General features: G+C 44.1%; 1 protein-coding gene across 1 annotated transcript in view; it reads left to right on the top strand.

Annotated features, from left to right (window-relative positions):
* LOC144792163 (uncharacterized) overlaps nt 1-17,842 on the top strand; it is a 581,805-nt gene that overhangs the window by 397,905 nt on the left and 166,058 nt on the right. The window contains exon 23 of the mRNA XM_078667056.1: nt 2,191-2,329. Within this exon, the coding sequence (XP_078523182.1) occupies nt 2,191-2,329 (139 nt within the window). The remainder of the gene's footprint in view (nt 1-2,190; nt 2,330-17,842) is intronic.

The raw sequence follows: 17,842 nt of genomic DNA, 5'->3' as shown, positions 1-17,842 counted from the left end.
CAACAGCTGTGTATTAACAACGATAAAGCTGGAAAACAGACTATGGAGTACAATTGCTGCATAGAATGCTACATGTTTGACGAGAATGTGGTAACCCAAATCTGTATACATATAAAATCCTAATGTTAATAGTCCATTAGTATATAAGAACCAAATGCATAATAATTTACATATGCTTTAAAGAATTTTCTTTAAATAATAATATATATTCTTTTCACAGAGAAAAATGCCAGTTTAAACAGCACACACATAGGCTGCGGTGGCAGGATTGAGAAAAGTTTAAAGTGCTACTTAAGCGAGTGCACACCCAGTGCTGAAGGCCCACTAGTAGCATTTAGTTGACAGGCCCTGGGCACAGATAGTGCGATTTTGCTAGGGACTTACAAGTAAATTAAACATGCCAATTGGGTGTAAGCCAATTCAACATCTTTTGAGGGGAAAGCACAAACACTTTAGCACTGGTTAACAGTGGTATAGGTCGCAGAGTCCTAAAGACAACAATTAATTCAGCAAAAAGTTTTGGGATGACCCTGCAGAAAGGGAGAAGTCCAACAACAATGTTTTCAATGGGCAAGGTGAACTTGAGAGTAAATCTTTCTCCACTTCCTGGGCAATTAACAGATTTTCATTCTTTCCTGCTTATAAAGTTGTCAGCTGTCTTTTCACTTTTGCATCATGTACATCAATGGAGAGGTTGCTCTGATATAGTCAAAAGCTGTACTGGTCCTGTGGGTTTAATTTAGGCCCTGGCAGGCGGGCACTAGGGGGCAGAGGAAGCCCCATGTTGTCCAAGTTCACAGCAGCCCTATTTAGATAGAATCACTGCTCTCGCTGTTCATTTGTGACAAAAGTGCTCTCGCCAACAAGGTGTAATTACTTTTACTGAAATTTATGCTGAGTAGGCCACCATTGCTATTCATTTTTGTTTCTAATAAATACACCTCAAAATTGGGTATAATTTCTGTATTATTCATCTTGTATGTGGGCACTATTATTGATCTTCCCAGAGAAACACTGAGTCAGTAGGAAAGCCTTACAGTAGGATAAATCTCCAGATGCACTGAATGTGGCAGTCCTGTGACGGACAGGCTGCAGCTAAGGATTGTGCGCCATTGGAGTATCCACAGGTGGCCCACCACCATTTACACTCTTGTAAACAGGGCAGGCAACAGCAGGTTTGGCAAAGTAATAAACCTTCCAGCTTGCAGAAAGGCTTCCCCGCTGCCCACATAAAATAAGGCTCCTTGCTTCTAGGTCTCACACATATAAGATGGACAAATACAATTTTTCACTTCTGAAAGTTCTTCTAGGTTTTTAGTTGTTACAAAAGATGGATAGTGATGGGGGAATAAATGTTCAGAGGTCGCCTAAAGCAATAAGAGCAAAATCCACCAGAGACAAAGTGGCAACTGCTTCTGATGGGCTTTTGCGGAAACAAATTAGCAAGATTGTCAGTATATCTTTCCTTCCCACATTTACGATATATATTACTAAAAGTCCTGGATTCATAAGGTTAGTTTGGAAGATAGGTGGTTCGGCATCTCTCCCTGTGGTCTCCCTGGCTGAAACATTTTGTGTGGAAAACGTTCAGGCGAGAGAGCTGTGTTTCTGTATCAGCAAGTCGCATATCGAGTGGCACTTTGTTTCCCCTGTGCGAAATCCAAGGCTTAAGAAATGCCCACTGACCCCATGGTGTAAGAAAATGTTTCCACCATCCAATGGGCTATTTCAGAGACAGAGAATATGTAGGTGGAACCAAAGTTATATACTTTTTTGTTCCTTGTTGTCTCCAAATCCTTACCTATAGTGCAGAAGCAGTGTGGGCACTCATAGTGATGTCATGCTACTGTGTATTACATGGAAGGGGAGCAATTGCATACTAACAGAGGAGAAAATAAATACTCTAATGTGACTTATTGGAAATGCTTGTGGTCACTTTCAAAGAAACAATAACCAGATGCAATTTTTCTAAAAGCTTCTTACAGAATATTTCAGTGGCTGTTTTACATAGACTTCTTTGAGCTATGCTGCCAACAAAACATTTTAATAGTAAGTTTATGTGCTTTGACAATTGTGTAGCTTTATGAAAGTTACAATACTGTGCCTGTTGCATGCTTTTTTAATATGCCCATGAGATAATGTTAACTACATCGCCCACCACTGGAACCCATGTTTTTTCATCCTGTCAAGGAGTCCATCTCGCCTCTCTTCAAACCATGCTCTGCAGATCTTAAATGGACTGACTGAGGAGACGAACCAATACATCCAAGAACTTCGTCAAGAGGTGGAGGCCCAGAAACGCACTGTCCTTCACATACAGAGGGAGAAGGTAATATAGTGGCTTTGAGAAATGGATGTGTCTATTTGTCTGGCTGCATTTTGTTCTAGTGGCCAGTAATTAGCTAATTTTTATCATGATAATTTTGTTTGTATCGTTTCTTTGCAGTATTATTGTTTTTTACCCCAGTGTGATTTCTTAATTATGCATACTTTTTATTTTACTGCCTCTTTTACTGTGATGCCTTCAAGATAAATAAAATAACCTGTACTTGTGATGTTATCCACTTCAGGATCTTCCAAAATCCATAAACTTAATGAATATATTTTCCTCTTTGAATAAGTGCCACAAACACTTTTTAAAGTAGTTTTCTGATTGGTACTCTTCCTATAGACTCCTCACGTAATCTCCAGGTGTCAGACTGGATCTGGAAACTTGAAATAGTTTTCCTACATCAATGGGTGGCACTGAGTCTCTGTTTCTGATCCAGGGTCCACTCTTGGATATGACATCAAAGAGTCACATCAGGTGCCACTCTGGCTCACTGACACCAGTTCCTTTATTTCCATGTCCTTGGACTTAGATCCTTAGTTGCTGTCCTTGAAAGATTTTCCACACAACATTGTTTTCGGAAAAGTTGAGCGTTTCGGAGATACAGCAGACTGATGTTAAATCTGACCCGCACAATGTTTGTCTTTGGTGCATGGGGCCCAAAAATTACTCTAAGCGATATGAGAAGTTTGTCCCTATGCACACTAAGGCCATGAAGAAGCAGATGCTCTTCATAGTGATGTGCAAGACTAGCACCACAAGATGAGACTTCATTCCAGATCTAGGTTTCACACCAGATCCCCCCTGGGTCACTCTCGACCACTACATCCCCAAAGCGACCACTTCCAGAGGTAAAGAGCAGCCAGTCCTCAAGGAAGAAGCACAAGAAACTTCACAAAAGGATTCTTCTCCCTTTGGGTTGGCTACTTCTCAGAGGGCTGGCCACTGGGTTTGGCCCAGTGGCTGTCTCCAGACCGAGAGTCCTTGCTAAACTTCTGGAATTTCCAGCCCCTATTGCTGACCCCACCCGGATTAGGTCTTTGGTTCAAGTCAAGCTGACCCTTTTACATTCCACTTTGTCTCCTTCTGGTTCACCTGCAAGCTCTAAGAAGCACTTGGGCCCCCTAACTGGTATCTGCCAGCGGCTCCATCCCTGGTGATGGTAGATCCCACTCTGGCACCTCCTGTCACAATTCCAATGCCAGCTGACATACTTCATCCGCAAATAACAGAGGAGGGCCATTATCTTCCACTCAATGTGTTAGCCATAAAGAATGCCAGTGGCCTGGACACTACGGACACTACCTGGTAATGGCTCTGGAGTGTCATTGAACGTCTTCTTCTTTCACCAGTGCCTTGTGTAACACTGCTGAAGTTCTTGGTCCGCCTTAGCCTGTGGTGGAGAAGGTGGCCCAATTCCTCAGAGATTTGCACTCCTATAATGAAGTGCTGTTGGATGCTTGCCGCAGCAGGAGGGAGGGGCACACCACCGGCCCCAACAGTCCTTGCAGCATTAGCCACTGACACTCCCTGGTTCGCACCTGGAATTGCCTACATATTGCACCTGGGCTTCCCGTTGTTGGCTGGGCCCCCACCCCCTTTCATTTGCAATTCCAAGGACTAGCAGTAAGGGTGACTGATACATCTCTAGATTACTCTCTGTTCGGTTTTCATCTTAATGGGAAAGAGGAAAGAATATGGCAGCAGGGCCGCATAAACTCACTGGTATTGATACCATACTGGAGAGGGGGTGGTAAGCTCTGACATCCTCCTTACTGAGCGAAGGCTCTCTCTTGGTCAAGTAAGCGGTTTAAGGAAAATCATGCACATCCCACAGTTCTAAACCTGAACCCAGGCTCAATTCAGGGGGAGCACAAGAGAGAACATTGATTGGTACATCGAAGATTCATTTGACTCCCCCACTTCTAATGCAAATACCAATGCCAAGGTGGTTAGTAGTCCATTCTAACCCCAGAACCAGTAGTTAAGAGAGAGAGTGCCTAACTACAAGACTCGTTCAAAGTCAAACTCGATTGAAAGCCCATATGGAAGGGGGGTGGAGGCGTTGTCAATAGACTCACTGTCTGGTTCATTTTTAGAATCCTTTGAAAAACATTTAACCCCCATAAAAGAGTGCCTATCAAATATTGAAAAGTGTTTGGCATCATTGATGAAGCCCCCAGCAATATCACCCCCCTCAAGATCGTCAGCATATTCAGCACCCAACCATCTGTCTGTGACTTCTTCGGGCAATGTACCAGGTAGAGGCAAGGCAATTGGTGACTCCAGGGAATTAATAGAATCCTCACGGCGGGACCTAGCACAAGAGACACAACAGGCAAATAGTCACAAGATGGTGCGTGGGTAATGAAGGACGGCATAGCTGTCACAAGCAAGGCTGCTATGAGCAAGGAGAGGGGTGGCCTATAGGAAATAATTGTGCATTGTCACACCGCCAGTGATCGAGCACACTTTCAAACAATTTAACAAAGCAAGAAGGAAAATCTACCATTACTACTTTGCTCCTTCTGCCAAATGCTTCACCTTACGTTTTGGTTATGACGGGGGTGCCCATGCTGAAGATTGGACAATCAGAGTCATGAGAACAAGCTCAAAACAAGATAATACATTGTCTTGAGGCTAACAGGAATTTGAAGCTGCTGGATGGAAATTATATTTCAATGGTCAGATGAATAAGCTGGGTTGGGATTGTCCCCAAAAACATATTCGGTGACTGTAGTGTAGTGAACTTTCGGCGGCCCAGTATTGTGGAGAACTTGCTGTGCCACATACCCCGAAGGATTTTTTTGAAATCAACCATTGTTACACTTCCATTGTGCTCCTTTTACAGACACCCCAAAATGATAACTCATCCCCTCCCTTGTGATTATTATTCAGATCCTCTGTGGGGCTTAGCATGCAGCAATAGATGTTTACCATTGGCTGACTGCAACTAGGTTGACAGGGAGGGTATGCCCAGGCCAGTTAAGTCTGACGCCTTGACTGGTAGGCCTGGGATTGTGAACTCTCAGGCTTCCGCAGTTTCATCACCATAAGCAGAGTTAGCCCTCGATATTTTATTATTGTTACTGAATCTACCATATCGTGAGGAGGCTAATATTGTTCCTGTTTCTAGTAGCTCATGCCCACTATCTACTTTAAGTTGGAATCTTGCTGTTTCGTCACAACAGGCAGAGTTGGCCCACAATATTTTAACACTGTCACCAAACTTACCATGCTTTGAGGAAGTTAATATCGTTCCTGCTTCTAGTAGCACTTGCCCACTATCTATTTTAAGTTGGAATATTGCTAGTATATGTTCAAAGATCTCACTTCCAGAGTGGTAATCGATTATAAAAGCATACAATATTTTGTTATTCCAGGAAACATGGTATACGCCTCTACTGTCTTCTAGGGTTTTGCATGTTTTTCTCAACCTGCAGTATCATCTACATCTGGGAGACCATCTAGGAAACTTTCTATTCAGACAAACCTGCTACTTACAGGTAGAACAGAGGTTATTGAAGAAAAGGGGGAAATCTTCCAAGTAGTATTATATAGGGGGATTTGGAGTTACATTTCCACAATATTCCTAACAAAACATTTCCGGCTCTATTTGATTACAAGTCCTTCTTACTGGAAAAAAGGGTAAATGGCGAGCTACAATTATAAGTTTGCTTGGTGGGGGACTTCATTGCCAAACTCCCAATGAAAAGTAGTGGTAATATTGCAATAGCTGATGTGGGAGGGGATATACGGGGCAAAGAGCTGGAGGCGGTACTCATTTCATCAGATATGCCGAATGTCTTGGATATAGCTGTTAGCAACTGTGTAGGGATACCAACGTGTAGAGGAAGAAACTGCTCAATCTTCATAGATTAATTATTTGTTTCCCGCAATCTGGGAAATGATTTAACCTATGGCTGCATCATAACATACCCAATTTGGTGATCATAATCCTGTTGTGGCAGTATTTGATATTTCAGCCAGAAAGACTCCTACATTTGCAGCAGGATCTAGCCAAATACGACCATCTACCGATAATTTGATGTTATGTTGTATCTTGTCTGACCCCAAGCAATTTTTGGAACAGGTCATTGCGAAGAACACCACATTAGCTTTGAGCTGCTTAGCAGAGCATGAGGAACAGCGAAAGGTAGTTAGTGCCTTAGTAGGCTTTTGGGAGAAGATCAAAATAACTGTTAGCAAGCCCCATAAACCCAAGCTACAATGTCCTTGGTGGTTTGATCATGCTTGCTCACTTGCTAATCGATCATTACATAGAGCCCTGTGTAAGAATCCAAGAGATCATGCTGAGGTGGCTCGCATGAGGAAAGAATATGAAACTGTGGTCTTCCACAGAAAAAATTAGGTTATCACTCAGTGGTGGAAATTTTTATCTGACAAGGCCCACAGGACAGCAACTTATTTTGAAAAGCGATGGCAAGTATGCACTCTCTTGATCAGTCATCGACTACTATTTGCTGCCATATAGATAGCGATGGGTGGCCCATTTCTCCAAAATATACTCAGATAATGGCACAAACTAAATCTTTGTTTTTATAAGATCAGGTCCAGATCTCTTTTAAAAGCTCAAAATGTTTCCATTGATGAAGTCACAGCAGTGATTTTACAGAGTGCGGGCGGGGACAAGTAACCAGGCCCGATGGAGTTTCCATCGACCTAATAAAATGCAGTTTGGACATATGGATTCCCTTGTTGAGAGCTGGAGGCGGTACTCAGTTCATCAGATATGCCGAATGTCTTGGATATAGCTGTTAGCAACTGTGTAGGGATACCAACGTGTAGAGGAAGAAACTGCTCAATCTTCATAGATTAATTATTTGTTTCCCGCAATCTGGGAAATTATTTAACCTATGGCTGCATCATAACATACCCAATTTGGTGATCATAATCCTGTTGTGGCAGTATTTGATATTTCAGCCAGAAAGACTCCTACATTTGCAGCAGGATCTAGCCAAATACGACCATCTACCGATAATTTGATGTTATGTTGTATCTTGTCTGACCCCAAGCAATTTTTGGAACAGGTCATTGCGAAGAACACCACATTAGCTTTGAGCTGCTTAGCAGAGCATGAGGAACAGCGAAAGGTAGTTAGTGCCTTAGTAGGCTTTTGGGAGAAGATCAAAATAACTGTTAGCAAGCCCCATAAACCCAAGCTACAATGTCCTTGGTGGTTTGATCATGCTTGCTCACTTGCTAATCGATCATTACATAGAGCCCTGTGTAAGAATCCAAGAGATCATGCTGAGGTGGCTCGCATGAGGAAAGAATATGAAACTAGGTTATCACTCAGTGGTGGAAATTTTTATCTGACAAGGCCCACAGGAGAGCAACTTATTTTGAAAAGCGATGGCAAGTATGCACTCTCTTGATCAGTCATCGACTACTATTTGCTGCCATATAGATAGCGATGGGTGGCCCATTTCTCCAAAATATACTCAGATAATGGCACAAACTAAATCTTTGTTTTTATAAGATCAGGTCCAGATCTCTTTTAAAAGCTCAAAATGTTTCCATTGATGAAGTCACAGCAGTGATTTTACAGAGTGCGGGCGGGGACAAGTAACCAGGCCCGATGGAGTTTCCATCGACCTAATAAAATGCAGTTTGGACATATGGATTCCCTTGTTGATAAATATTTTTAGTAGCATGATGCCTTTTACACTATCAAGTTCCTGGGTGAACTCCATCATAATTCCCATTTTTAAAAAAGGCAATCATGCCAAGCCTAACTGCTACCACCCAATTTCTTGAATTGATATACCGGCCCAAATCTTTGGGCGTGTTATTTATAATAGAATTCAGGTTTGGATGTGTGACAAGAACATCCTGGATCCATGCCAATACGACTTTCAGGCTTGTATTGGCACAGTGGAGCAGTGTTGGAAATTAAATTTGGTAATTGGAAGGTACACAGTAGCCACACAGTCCACTTTGTATTTGGGGTTCATGGATTTATCCATGGCCTTCGATTGTGTAATCAAAACAAGCTCCAGCAGCATCTCCAAGACATTGGACCTAATGGGACTCTTATTCATATGCTAGCTGCGCTTTACTCCAATTCTTCAGCAAGAGTAGGATATGGACAAAAAGGGGAACTGTCAGATATTATCAAGACTCGACATGGACTGTGGCAGGGATGTGTCCTTGCTCATTTATTATTTATTCTTTGCATTAACAACCTGAGCACTCAATTGGTAGACAGCACTCTAGACATCCCAAAGGTAAATGACACTCCACTTTCTGCACTTCTGTACGCAGATGATGCAGTCCTAATGGCCCGCACAACAAAAACTCTAACAACGTTAGTGCACACTTTTATGACGTTCATGTCAAACTTGGATCTTTTAACACATTTTTGGCAAATCTTATTTAAGGACATGTGGAACCAAAAGATCTGTAGAACCCAGAATCACAATTTGTCAACATGTTTTAGAAAGTACAAAATGTCTTCGTATTTGTGGGTAACTTTTGGCACACCAGGATCTTGGGTACCGCACGTCCAGCAAAATAGGACAAAATTGGCTAGATCCTTGGGTTCACTTCTTAGCCTGCTGTGCCTCTGTAGGGGATGGCCTTTAGCCCAGGTGTAACAAATCCACACAGCGCAATGCTCCCCATTGCTTCTTATGATGCAGGTGTGTGGGGTTTTGCTAACTGTACGTCATTACAGAGGGAGGAAAATGGCTTCTGCATGACAGTATTAGCAGTCCCAGCATCCTCATCAAATTTTATTTGTCACAGTGAATTGGTGCTCACTTATTTGAGTGATTTTATTCTTATTAAACCGCCTATGCTGTGGCTCTCTATTTGGCGTAAGGATGATGCTCTGCTATCAAGGGTCATAATTAGTGACTGCTTTAACTTCGACAAGGGCATGTCAATCTCATGATTGTCTTACGTGAAAACTTCACTTGATGAGGTTGGTTTTCACATGCCTTTTCCGATTCCAATTCATGTACATTTATCAACAAGGTGGATAGGTATCCTCATTGTTATTAGCACAATTGTACGACAAGAGGGTGGAGGAGGAATCACGGAAAGTATCTGTCCCTGAATATGGAGGTCAAACCAGACAGTTATATATGGAAACCCAGGAAGACCTGGAAGTGCTCTTTGTTATTTAGATTAAGAGCTGGTACAGTAAAGTATCTACTTTGCTTTCCATTAGGGTATCAGACCAACCTAGATGCGATTATATGCCCGTGTGTCAACAATGTCACTCAGTCTGTGACTCACTTTCTCTTCTTCTGCAGATTCTATGTATTATATTCCAAAAGTTTCTTGGTTCCACTAATAAGATCTAGAAACTTGAGGCATTGTGCCTAAGCTCATCTTTTTCTTCAATGTCTCCCAGATGAAGAAACATGTGCTGCTGTAACTCGCTTTCCTTGTGCTGCTGTTCGATCACGTAGAACTATGCACTGTACTTAAAATATGTGATGCTATTAGCCTCTTTATGGGTTGTTGTTCTGAAATAAATTATGTATTTTACTCGTTTTTTGTATGTCGAGTATTAACATTTGGTTTTGTGCAAGGCACTATTATAATATTTAACAATTATGAATGTTTTTTCTTAAGCTTTTTTATGTTTTATGTCTCTTCCTCACTTTTATGGTTGTATTAGCGAGCTATCCTGAAATGAATTGACCTGAATATGTGAGGGTAGCACCAGGTTATTATAAACCTAAACCATTGGTCTGTAGAGTAAGAGGACTATGTGTCTGGAATATCAGAAAATGTCACTGTGTACAGGAAATGAATCCCATCAGCCCACCCAAATGGCGGAACATCATCATCTGGGATTTTTGTGGAAACTTGTATGGATAGGGAGATACACTTATTGAAATAGTGTGTAAACCTCCACTTCACCGAGACCACCAGCGATGGATCCAACCATAGAATGACAGGGAGGGATAGAATGGTGTGGGATATTAAATTGCAGTGAGGCAATTTAATATCCCACACCATTCTATCCCTCCCTGTCATTCTATGGTTGGATCCATCGCTGGTGGTCTTGGTGAAGTGGAGGTTTACACACTATTTCAATAAGTGTATCTCCCTATCCATACGAGTTTCCACAAAAATCCCAGATGATGATGTTCCGCCATTTGGGTGGGCTGATGGGATTCATTTCCTGTACACAGTGACATTTTCTGATATTCCAGACACATAGTCCTCTTACTCTACAGACCACTGACAGTCAGGTTGTTTGTCTCTACATGGTATTTGGGGGTGTAGACTGTCTGGTGGGTCTATAAATATGGTTTCCCCTTAGACCCTACTCCAACCGTTTTGTTATATATTATAAACCATTAGCATGGCGGACCATTAAGTAGGTTTTTGTTTTTAGGTTTAAAGAGCCTGTGTTGTTACATTTAAACCTTTATGTTTAGCCATTGGAAGTGGGTACAAAGACATGAGACTCTGTTTTAAATTTTATTATGTTAATTGTACTGTTTTTACTGTGTGCTTTTATGATTATCCATGTGTAAACCTAATAAAGATAATGATTGAATGAATGAGAGTGCTGGTGGACATAATCTTGGTCCTAGACATAATTTAATCAAAACATTAAAATGTAGCACTTTTTTTGATTTTGTACGGGATTCAATCCTGCAAATGAAAAGAAGAAAACACACAAAAAGCCAAATGCATGTATAATTTTACAGTACCCATTTGGGGCCTGCACCCTTGCTCCCCTTTTCCCCCCCTCTCATTGATTGTCTGCACAGATGCTGTGACACTGTGACAGAAAACAACAGTTAATTATGTGAAAAGACTCTTGGGGCAGGCTCTCTAATTTGCTAAGAGAATTGGACCTTAGCCGAATACAAAGTATTGGATTCTCTTTTTAACTTTCTTGAATTCCTTTCCCTTTTTACTTGAGCACTTACCTTTGCACTTTTTCTTGCTGCACCTGGCAGTTACCCCCCAGTCTTTACTGTCTTATTTTATGTATAGATAATGTAAATAAATTGCAAATTATGTTGCCGCAGACAACTTTGTTTACGGATTTTCTTTGGCTACTGTAAAATTATACATGCATTTGGCTTTTGTGTGTTTTCTCCTTTTCATTTGCAGGATTGAATCCCGTACAAAATCAAAAAAACGTGCTACATTTTAATGTTTTGATTAAATTATGTCTAGGACCACCTTGTTTTCTATACCGTTTGATCCCCAGGCCCTTTGACTTTTTCTGGGTCTGACCCAATTTTTTCAATGGTGGACATAATCTTGGTTGCATCTAACAAACCAGCTTCTGAATCATTTCCCAGCACTGAGGGCCCAAAATTATTGGTAGCTCTCACAGAAGAGCCTCTTGTTCAGGCTTCCTCTTCCCTAAAGCAGATCTCTGACTAATTTACCTCTACTCAGCCAATAGTGAGTAAAAGATGATTGATGCAATGGGGAAGAAGAACTCTCTCTGGAGAGCCTAGCCCTTCACTTCACAAATGCAGCTTCCCTTCTGCCCTGCGATTTTACTTCCTGTGAGAGATGGTGTAAATGGTAAGCCCGGAACTTTCCAACCACATTAGGGACCATTCAGCTGACGTTGTTTGCCATGGGATGGAGGCAACAAAACAAATGCTTTACTCTGGCCTAAAATTGATGCACATGCCCTTTGCTGTAACTCACCTTTTCAGCAAAAAGACTGATCCTGATGGATACTTCTAACTGTATATACTTCACTTTTAGCATATCCTCAGGGTAAAACTGGATCCACAAGATTCAACAGCATTGCTCCTGTGCTCCAGTAGTTACATTGTGTGGGTCTGTACCAACTTCGTTCTGCCCCTGAAGTGACAGGCGAGCCACATATAAGCATCGCCTCGGCGCTTTGATGTCAGTTCCTTTCCATCTTTGCCTCTGGAGCTCGCTCCCAACTATTTCCTCCTCAGTTGAAATATTTTTCCAGTTGCAAGGGCGCTACGTCCCTTCTAAAACTAGAGGGCGTGCACCTTGTACAGACTGTCGCAAACAGCTGTGTGTTACAGATCCCCGCAAGGACTGTCTGTGTTGCTTAGGCTGGGTGCACAACTCCAAGTCCTGTAACAAGTGCGCCCTTATTAACATGAAGTCGATCTGGGAATGCGAAGCAAAGCTGTATGTTGCACAACTACGGAAGACGCCTTGGTAGCCCCACTTCTCCCCCCTGCCCAAAGTCAAGGGTACGAACCTGTTCCTGCACCAGGTCATTGTTGAGTTCCAAGTCCTCCAGTAAGTCAAAATCAAAGGCAAGAAGACATAGCGGGTTTCTTCTCAGTCCTGCCACTCTCAGCCTGAGAAGCCACAAGGATGTTAGGGTTCCTCGCTGTTTTGGTCACCTGCCGAATAGACGATTGTGCAACAGATCCCAGTGCTCTCCAAGTTTCCGGATCAGTCTGCAACATCGCCATACCCTGAGGCCTCTAGAGGGACTAAGTTGCACATTTTTAGCACCCTTTTGGCTCCCTCTAGCCTTTGGGCCGCAAGTATCCATGGAGGCCTCCAGTCGGGATACCACCGGTGGATCGGCACATGGTGCCGTCTGTGCCTCCAGAGCCTGCCTCAGGTTTTGCTCTAACACCGTAGACAACTTCCAATCCGGTGCCAATATCCACACCAGTCCCTGTGACAGTCGACGCTGGAATACCACCTATGCCAGAGAATGCCCCTGTTGGACCTGACCCTTTTTGGCAGGTTCACCCCGAAACTTTTTGCTTTTTCCTAGCCTGTTGCTGGAACCTGGTGTTGGTGATTTTAGGCCTCTGCGTACTTTTTCACTGTGGTACAGTGTAAAGTGCGTGAGCTCTCTGTGTATGTGTGGTGAGTGATCTGCCCTCCCATAGGAATGCATGGGGAATATGTGTGACCATTGTAGCTCCTGATGTGTGGGGAGTGCAGGGTCGAGTTTGGTATGTGCGAACTTGTGAGATTGAATGCTGCATAATGATGTATGTGGCATGAATGTGTCTAGTGTGGAAGTGCCACTTCTAGACATGGGTGTGCGTGTGTAGTGAGGCTGCTGGCACGTGATTGGCTGGAGCCTGGCTCCAGGAGTGTGCCTGGGCCTGCTTGTGGATTGACTGTCTGGTTTGAGGGTGACAGGGGCTGGGGAGCCCCCAGGAGGTTGTCTGAGTCAGCCCTTGGTTGAATGACTGCATCTGCAACTAGAGTGGTGGGAGGAGATAGCACCTGGGAGTGAATAGGGCTGTGCCTGCCTGCCACAATGCTGGCTCCACCCCCTGTGGTGCGTCTGATGTCCCTGCCTGGCCAGTGAAAGGAGTTCCCTATAACCAGTTGTAGCTGGTTCTCACATTGCCTACACCCTGCTAGACAAAGGAATTCACTGTATAAAAAGGGGCTGTGTCCCCTTCCAAAATGTTCTTGTTCTTAACTTGAATCCTACCAGGGGCGTGCTGCTGCTTGGGCCCAGGGGAAGGCTTGCCTCCCTGGGCCGTGCCCAGCCCCTGGATCCCTGGATGCTGCAGGAATTGCCTTGCTGGGAGCTGCTGGGCTCCATCTTGATGCTCCAGGACTTCTTTGGACCCTTCTTGCTATAAGGGTCATCTCTGGGGGCCTGTGGTGCTATCTATGCCCCCAGCGCCTTGAGAGCGCTTTATTTTTCTTGCTGGGGAGCGCTGTTTAACTCTTACAGCGCTGGGCGCTGTTGCTGCATATTGCCCGTATTTTAATTATTTTTTAATTACGGGTACCACCTCGTTTATGGTGCCCTTAGCGGGTGCCCACCCCGCGTGCCGATTTTATTTTGAGAATCGAGGGTGCCCACCCCTCGTTTGGCACCAGTGGAGTCGCCGCCGTGGCCCGAGCTGTTTTTATTAATGGCCGCCGCGTCCGCATCCTGCCTTGTGTGTGGCCGGGGCCGCGGACGGAAGAGGAAATGATGCGGCCGAAAAGGAAGTGCTGGAACCTCGCCGGCGCCAGCTGAGGAAGTCCCGGTCCCGAGATGGGGGACCGGGTAAAGACCGGCGCAGGCGGATAGTGGGGCTCCTATGTGGAAGCGAGAGCCCCGCGGTGGCGCCAGAAAAAGAGAAAGTGAAGCTCTCCCGCGGCCCGGGGCTCCCGTGAGCTAGGGAGAGCCCCGGGGCCGCCAGCGCGGAGGAAGAGCCGAGTCCCGGGCAGTAGTGGAGGCCCAGGAGAAGTGTAAAGGAGCCGGCAGCCTGAGCGGGAAGGAGGCAGACCGCCGTCTACAAATAGCCGGTGAGTGATGCTGGGGCTCCAATGTGTTGGTGCCTGCCCCAGACACATTGAAGGTGCTGAGCGGCCCCGTCCAGCAGCGGGCCGCTCCAACGAGGGGCATAATTGTTTTAGAGCCCCGAGAGGCTCCGTGGGGGCGCAGGTCGGTGCCTGTGAAGGCACAGAGTCTGGGGGCATGTTTGTTTAGAGAGCCCCACGGTGGCACAGTCGTTTGCAGAGCCTAGATGGCTCGGGGGGCACATCTGTTTTAGAGCCACATGGCTCCAACGCGGGCTATATTTCTCTGAAGGGCCCAGGTTCTTGTCCCCATGTTTTGCCTCAGTATGCTTTTAGAGCCAGAGGGCTCAGTTTTGCGCAGTCCTTGTGTTTTTAGAGCCAGAGGGCTCAGCTTTGTGCAGTCCTTGTGTTTTGAGAGCCTAGAAGGCTCCCCTGGGCACTACAGGTATTTACAGAGCCAGATGGCTCAGTCTGGCGCAGTTTTGGTCCTAGGGCCAGTGAGGGCCCTGTCGCAATTTTGCTGATGTCTCAGCTGCCCAGCAAGTAGTGGGCAGCTGCACCGTTTAGGCGCAATGTGAGAGAGAGAGTCCCTGTGTGGGACAGAGATGGCACAGAGGTGCCAGGCCTGCTACAGCTGCGCAGCACTTAGTGCCAGCTGCAACGTTTAGGCCCTGTTGTTGTTCTCAGCTGCCCAGCAATTAGTGGGCACCTGCAACGTTTAGGTTTGCGCCGGTGGCGCACCCCTGACTGGCGCTGCATTGGCAGCGCGCCCTAACATTCTGGACACAAGGCTTTTTGAGTCCCCTTGTTGGATGGCCAGTTGGCCAGGGGGCTGGTATGTGGGTAGGGCACAAGGCCCTAATGTGATTTTTGTGTAATGTGATTTTGCTATGTTTATTTTAGTAATTGCCTAAGGTGATGTTTTGCGCAATTGTTTTCCTTCCCTGCACCTCTGAATGTGTTTTTGATGCATCATGTGCCTTGTTCTTGCACCGCTGAATGTTGTGATGCATCATGTGTAATGTGTTCTTGCTTATACCCCTAAATGTATTTTATTCTTAGGTGGTTGTGTTTTGCCTAGTAGAGTTTATACTAGAGAGGTTATGTGTCCATGCGTGATCTAGGCCTATGGTTATTAGTATTGCGTAGTGTGTACCTACCTTTACCAGTAGTTACTGGTTGTGACCTATAATGGTTCTTTTGTGTTACCCTTATTCTATGATCTACAAAGTGCTATTTCTAACAGTATTCTAAGTTCTAGAAGTGCTATTTCTGCTAAGTGCTGGTTCCTGACAGTGGTCCAGGTGGCCCTGTCTTGTAAATAATCCCTTGTGAATATTGCCCGTGCCAGTTGGCACAGTGTTCATGTGCGATTTCTATCTGATGTGTTTTGACAATATAGAAGTTATTGTTATACAACCTTGTGTGGAGTTCCTTTTGTGGTGTGCCTAGGATGTTGTTGCTGTCGTGTGCGTGCACAAATGCTTTACACATTGCCTCCGGTATAAGCCTGTCTGCTCGTGCCAAGCTACCAAGGGGGTGAGCAGGGGTTATCTTGGCTTGTGACCCCCTTGCCCTGACTAGAATGGTGGTTTCTGCCTGGCTTTGGCGTAAGCCTTAGCCAACCAGAAAATCCCAGTTCTAACAGCCCTCATTAATATTGTCCTGTCGTACTCCAAGCCAAATCCATCCTGGCCTTGACTGAGGTCGGGTCTTGAAACTGTACTGAAGCACTTGTCCTTGGTTTATTTCAGTTCAGACAGAACTATGCTTCTATCTTGCAGCGTCAACCAAGTGATCGAACAACTTTTGAGTTCACAATCTCACCAGAGCCAACAAGCCTCCGGGGATTGACAGTGGTGATAAGGGAGAGTATTTTCTCCAATGTTGTAATGATGACAATTTATATCTGGATTTACAGAATGCCAGTGGGTTAGACGCTTCCCCAGAACCCTGGTTATGTTGTTTACTTGGACCACCAATGGAAGAGAGTTTGTCCTTCACTGTGGTGATGAGACGCATGGCAGAGGTTTTGGACTTAGAGTTGGCCATTATGTAAGTCAAAACCAATATTTTAACAGACATTTTGTAGCCTGGACAAAATTAACTAGAGCCATTACTTCCATTTAACGAAGCTCTGACTTAAACCCTTATGTGCACCTGTTGTAAGTCTTGTCACTGGTTTCCTGTGAACAGGCAAGATTTCTTGACACAACACCCTACATCTGAGAGTTTGGTGGTTAAAGCTTCTACCATTAGGGTGAACCCAATTCTTTCTCCACAATTCCTCCTGACAGAGATTCAAAATGGCTTGAGACTTTTGTAAAGTGTTATATTTTCCTCAGTCAGCCCAGCCCTCCAGTCAGTTAATAAATGCCAAAAGTTTGTTGGGTAGATATTCCCATGCTTCGTGGAACATGATGGGCAAAATCTTGCTGGCATTGACCGAGGAATTTCTTGTCAATTGGGCTCAAGCCATCTATATAGTCAGGATGCCTCAAAGTACATTATCTTCTCTGGATTAGATACTACTTACTGCTTGGCAAGAGTAATTGGCACTAGTGTGATGCTTTGCAGCATGCTTAGATGCAATTCATGGACTTCTCTGGATAGTGCAATTCGCTTTAATGAACAATACCATTTGATGGGTCTCACCTAGTTGGAAAGAAGTCTGATTAGGCATTGGAATACTTAAAAAAAAAACCTGCCCATTGAATGTTCCCTACGCCTTTCGACCCAAAATCAAATCAAATCAAAATAAGCTTTATTCGATATTACCAAAGAATATCATATAAGCATACAGTAACAGAAAAAATAATACAGTACATTTAGACAATTTCATTCAAATAAAGTAAAAGGATAAAGAAAAAAAATGATCATCATTTAAAAATAAAAAAAAACGAAAAAAACAGTGGCAGCTTAAAAAATAAAGAAGGTTAAAAAGACTAAAAGGCCAAGTCCAATCTAATCCAAAAAAAAAACAGTAGGACAAAGTCCCAAACATAATTAGTTCCCTTCCACCCCCGGGTTGAGATGGTGAAAATGGGGGTTAGAATTAGTTATTACCACTCCCAGTATTTCCCAGAAAGATCATAATGTAAACCGATCATGTAGGGTATGATTTCGAACAAGGGGGAACAACAGGGATTGAGGGATAAAAGTCATATAAGTCCCATATAGATATTGGGCCGTCTGTCTCTTGTGGCGGCCAGGTTTTCAAGTAAGGGACAATGTTTGTGTCTCTGAATTTCACGAGTACCAGGTCCCCAGGAAGATCCTTATGAAGGG

The sequence above is a fragment of the Lissotriton helveticus genome, chromosome 11 (genome assembly GCF_964261635.1).
Source record: "Lissotriton helveticus chromosome 11, aLisHel1.1, whole genome shotgun sequence".
In the NCBI taxonomy this organism is placed as follows: domain Eukaryota; kingdom Metazoa; phylum Chordata; class Amphibia; order Caudata; family Salamandridae; genus Lissotriton; species Lissotriton helveticus.
The sequence above is the reverse complement of the archived record's forward strand: the minus strand, read 5'-3'. Positions and strand labels throughout refer to the sequence as shown.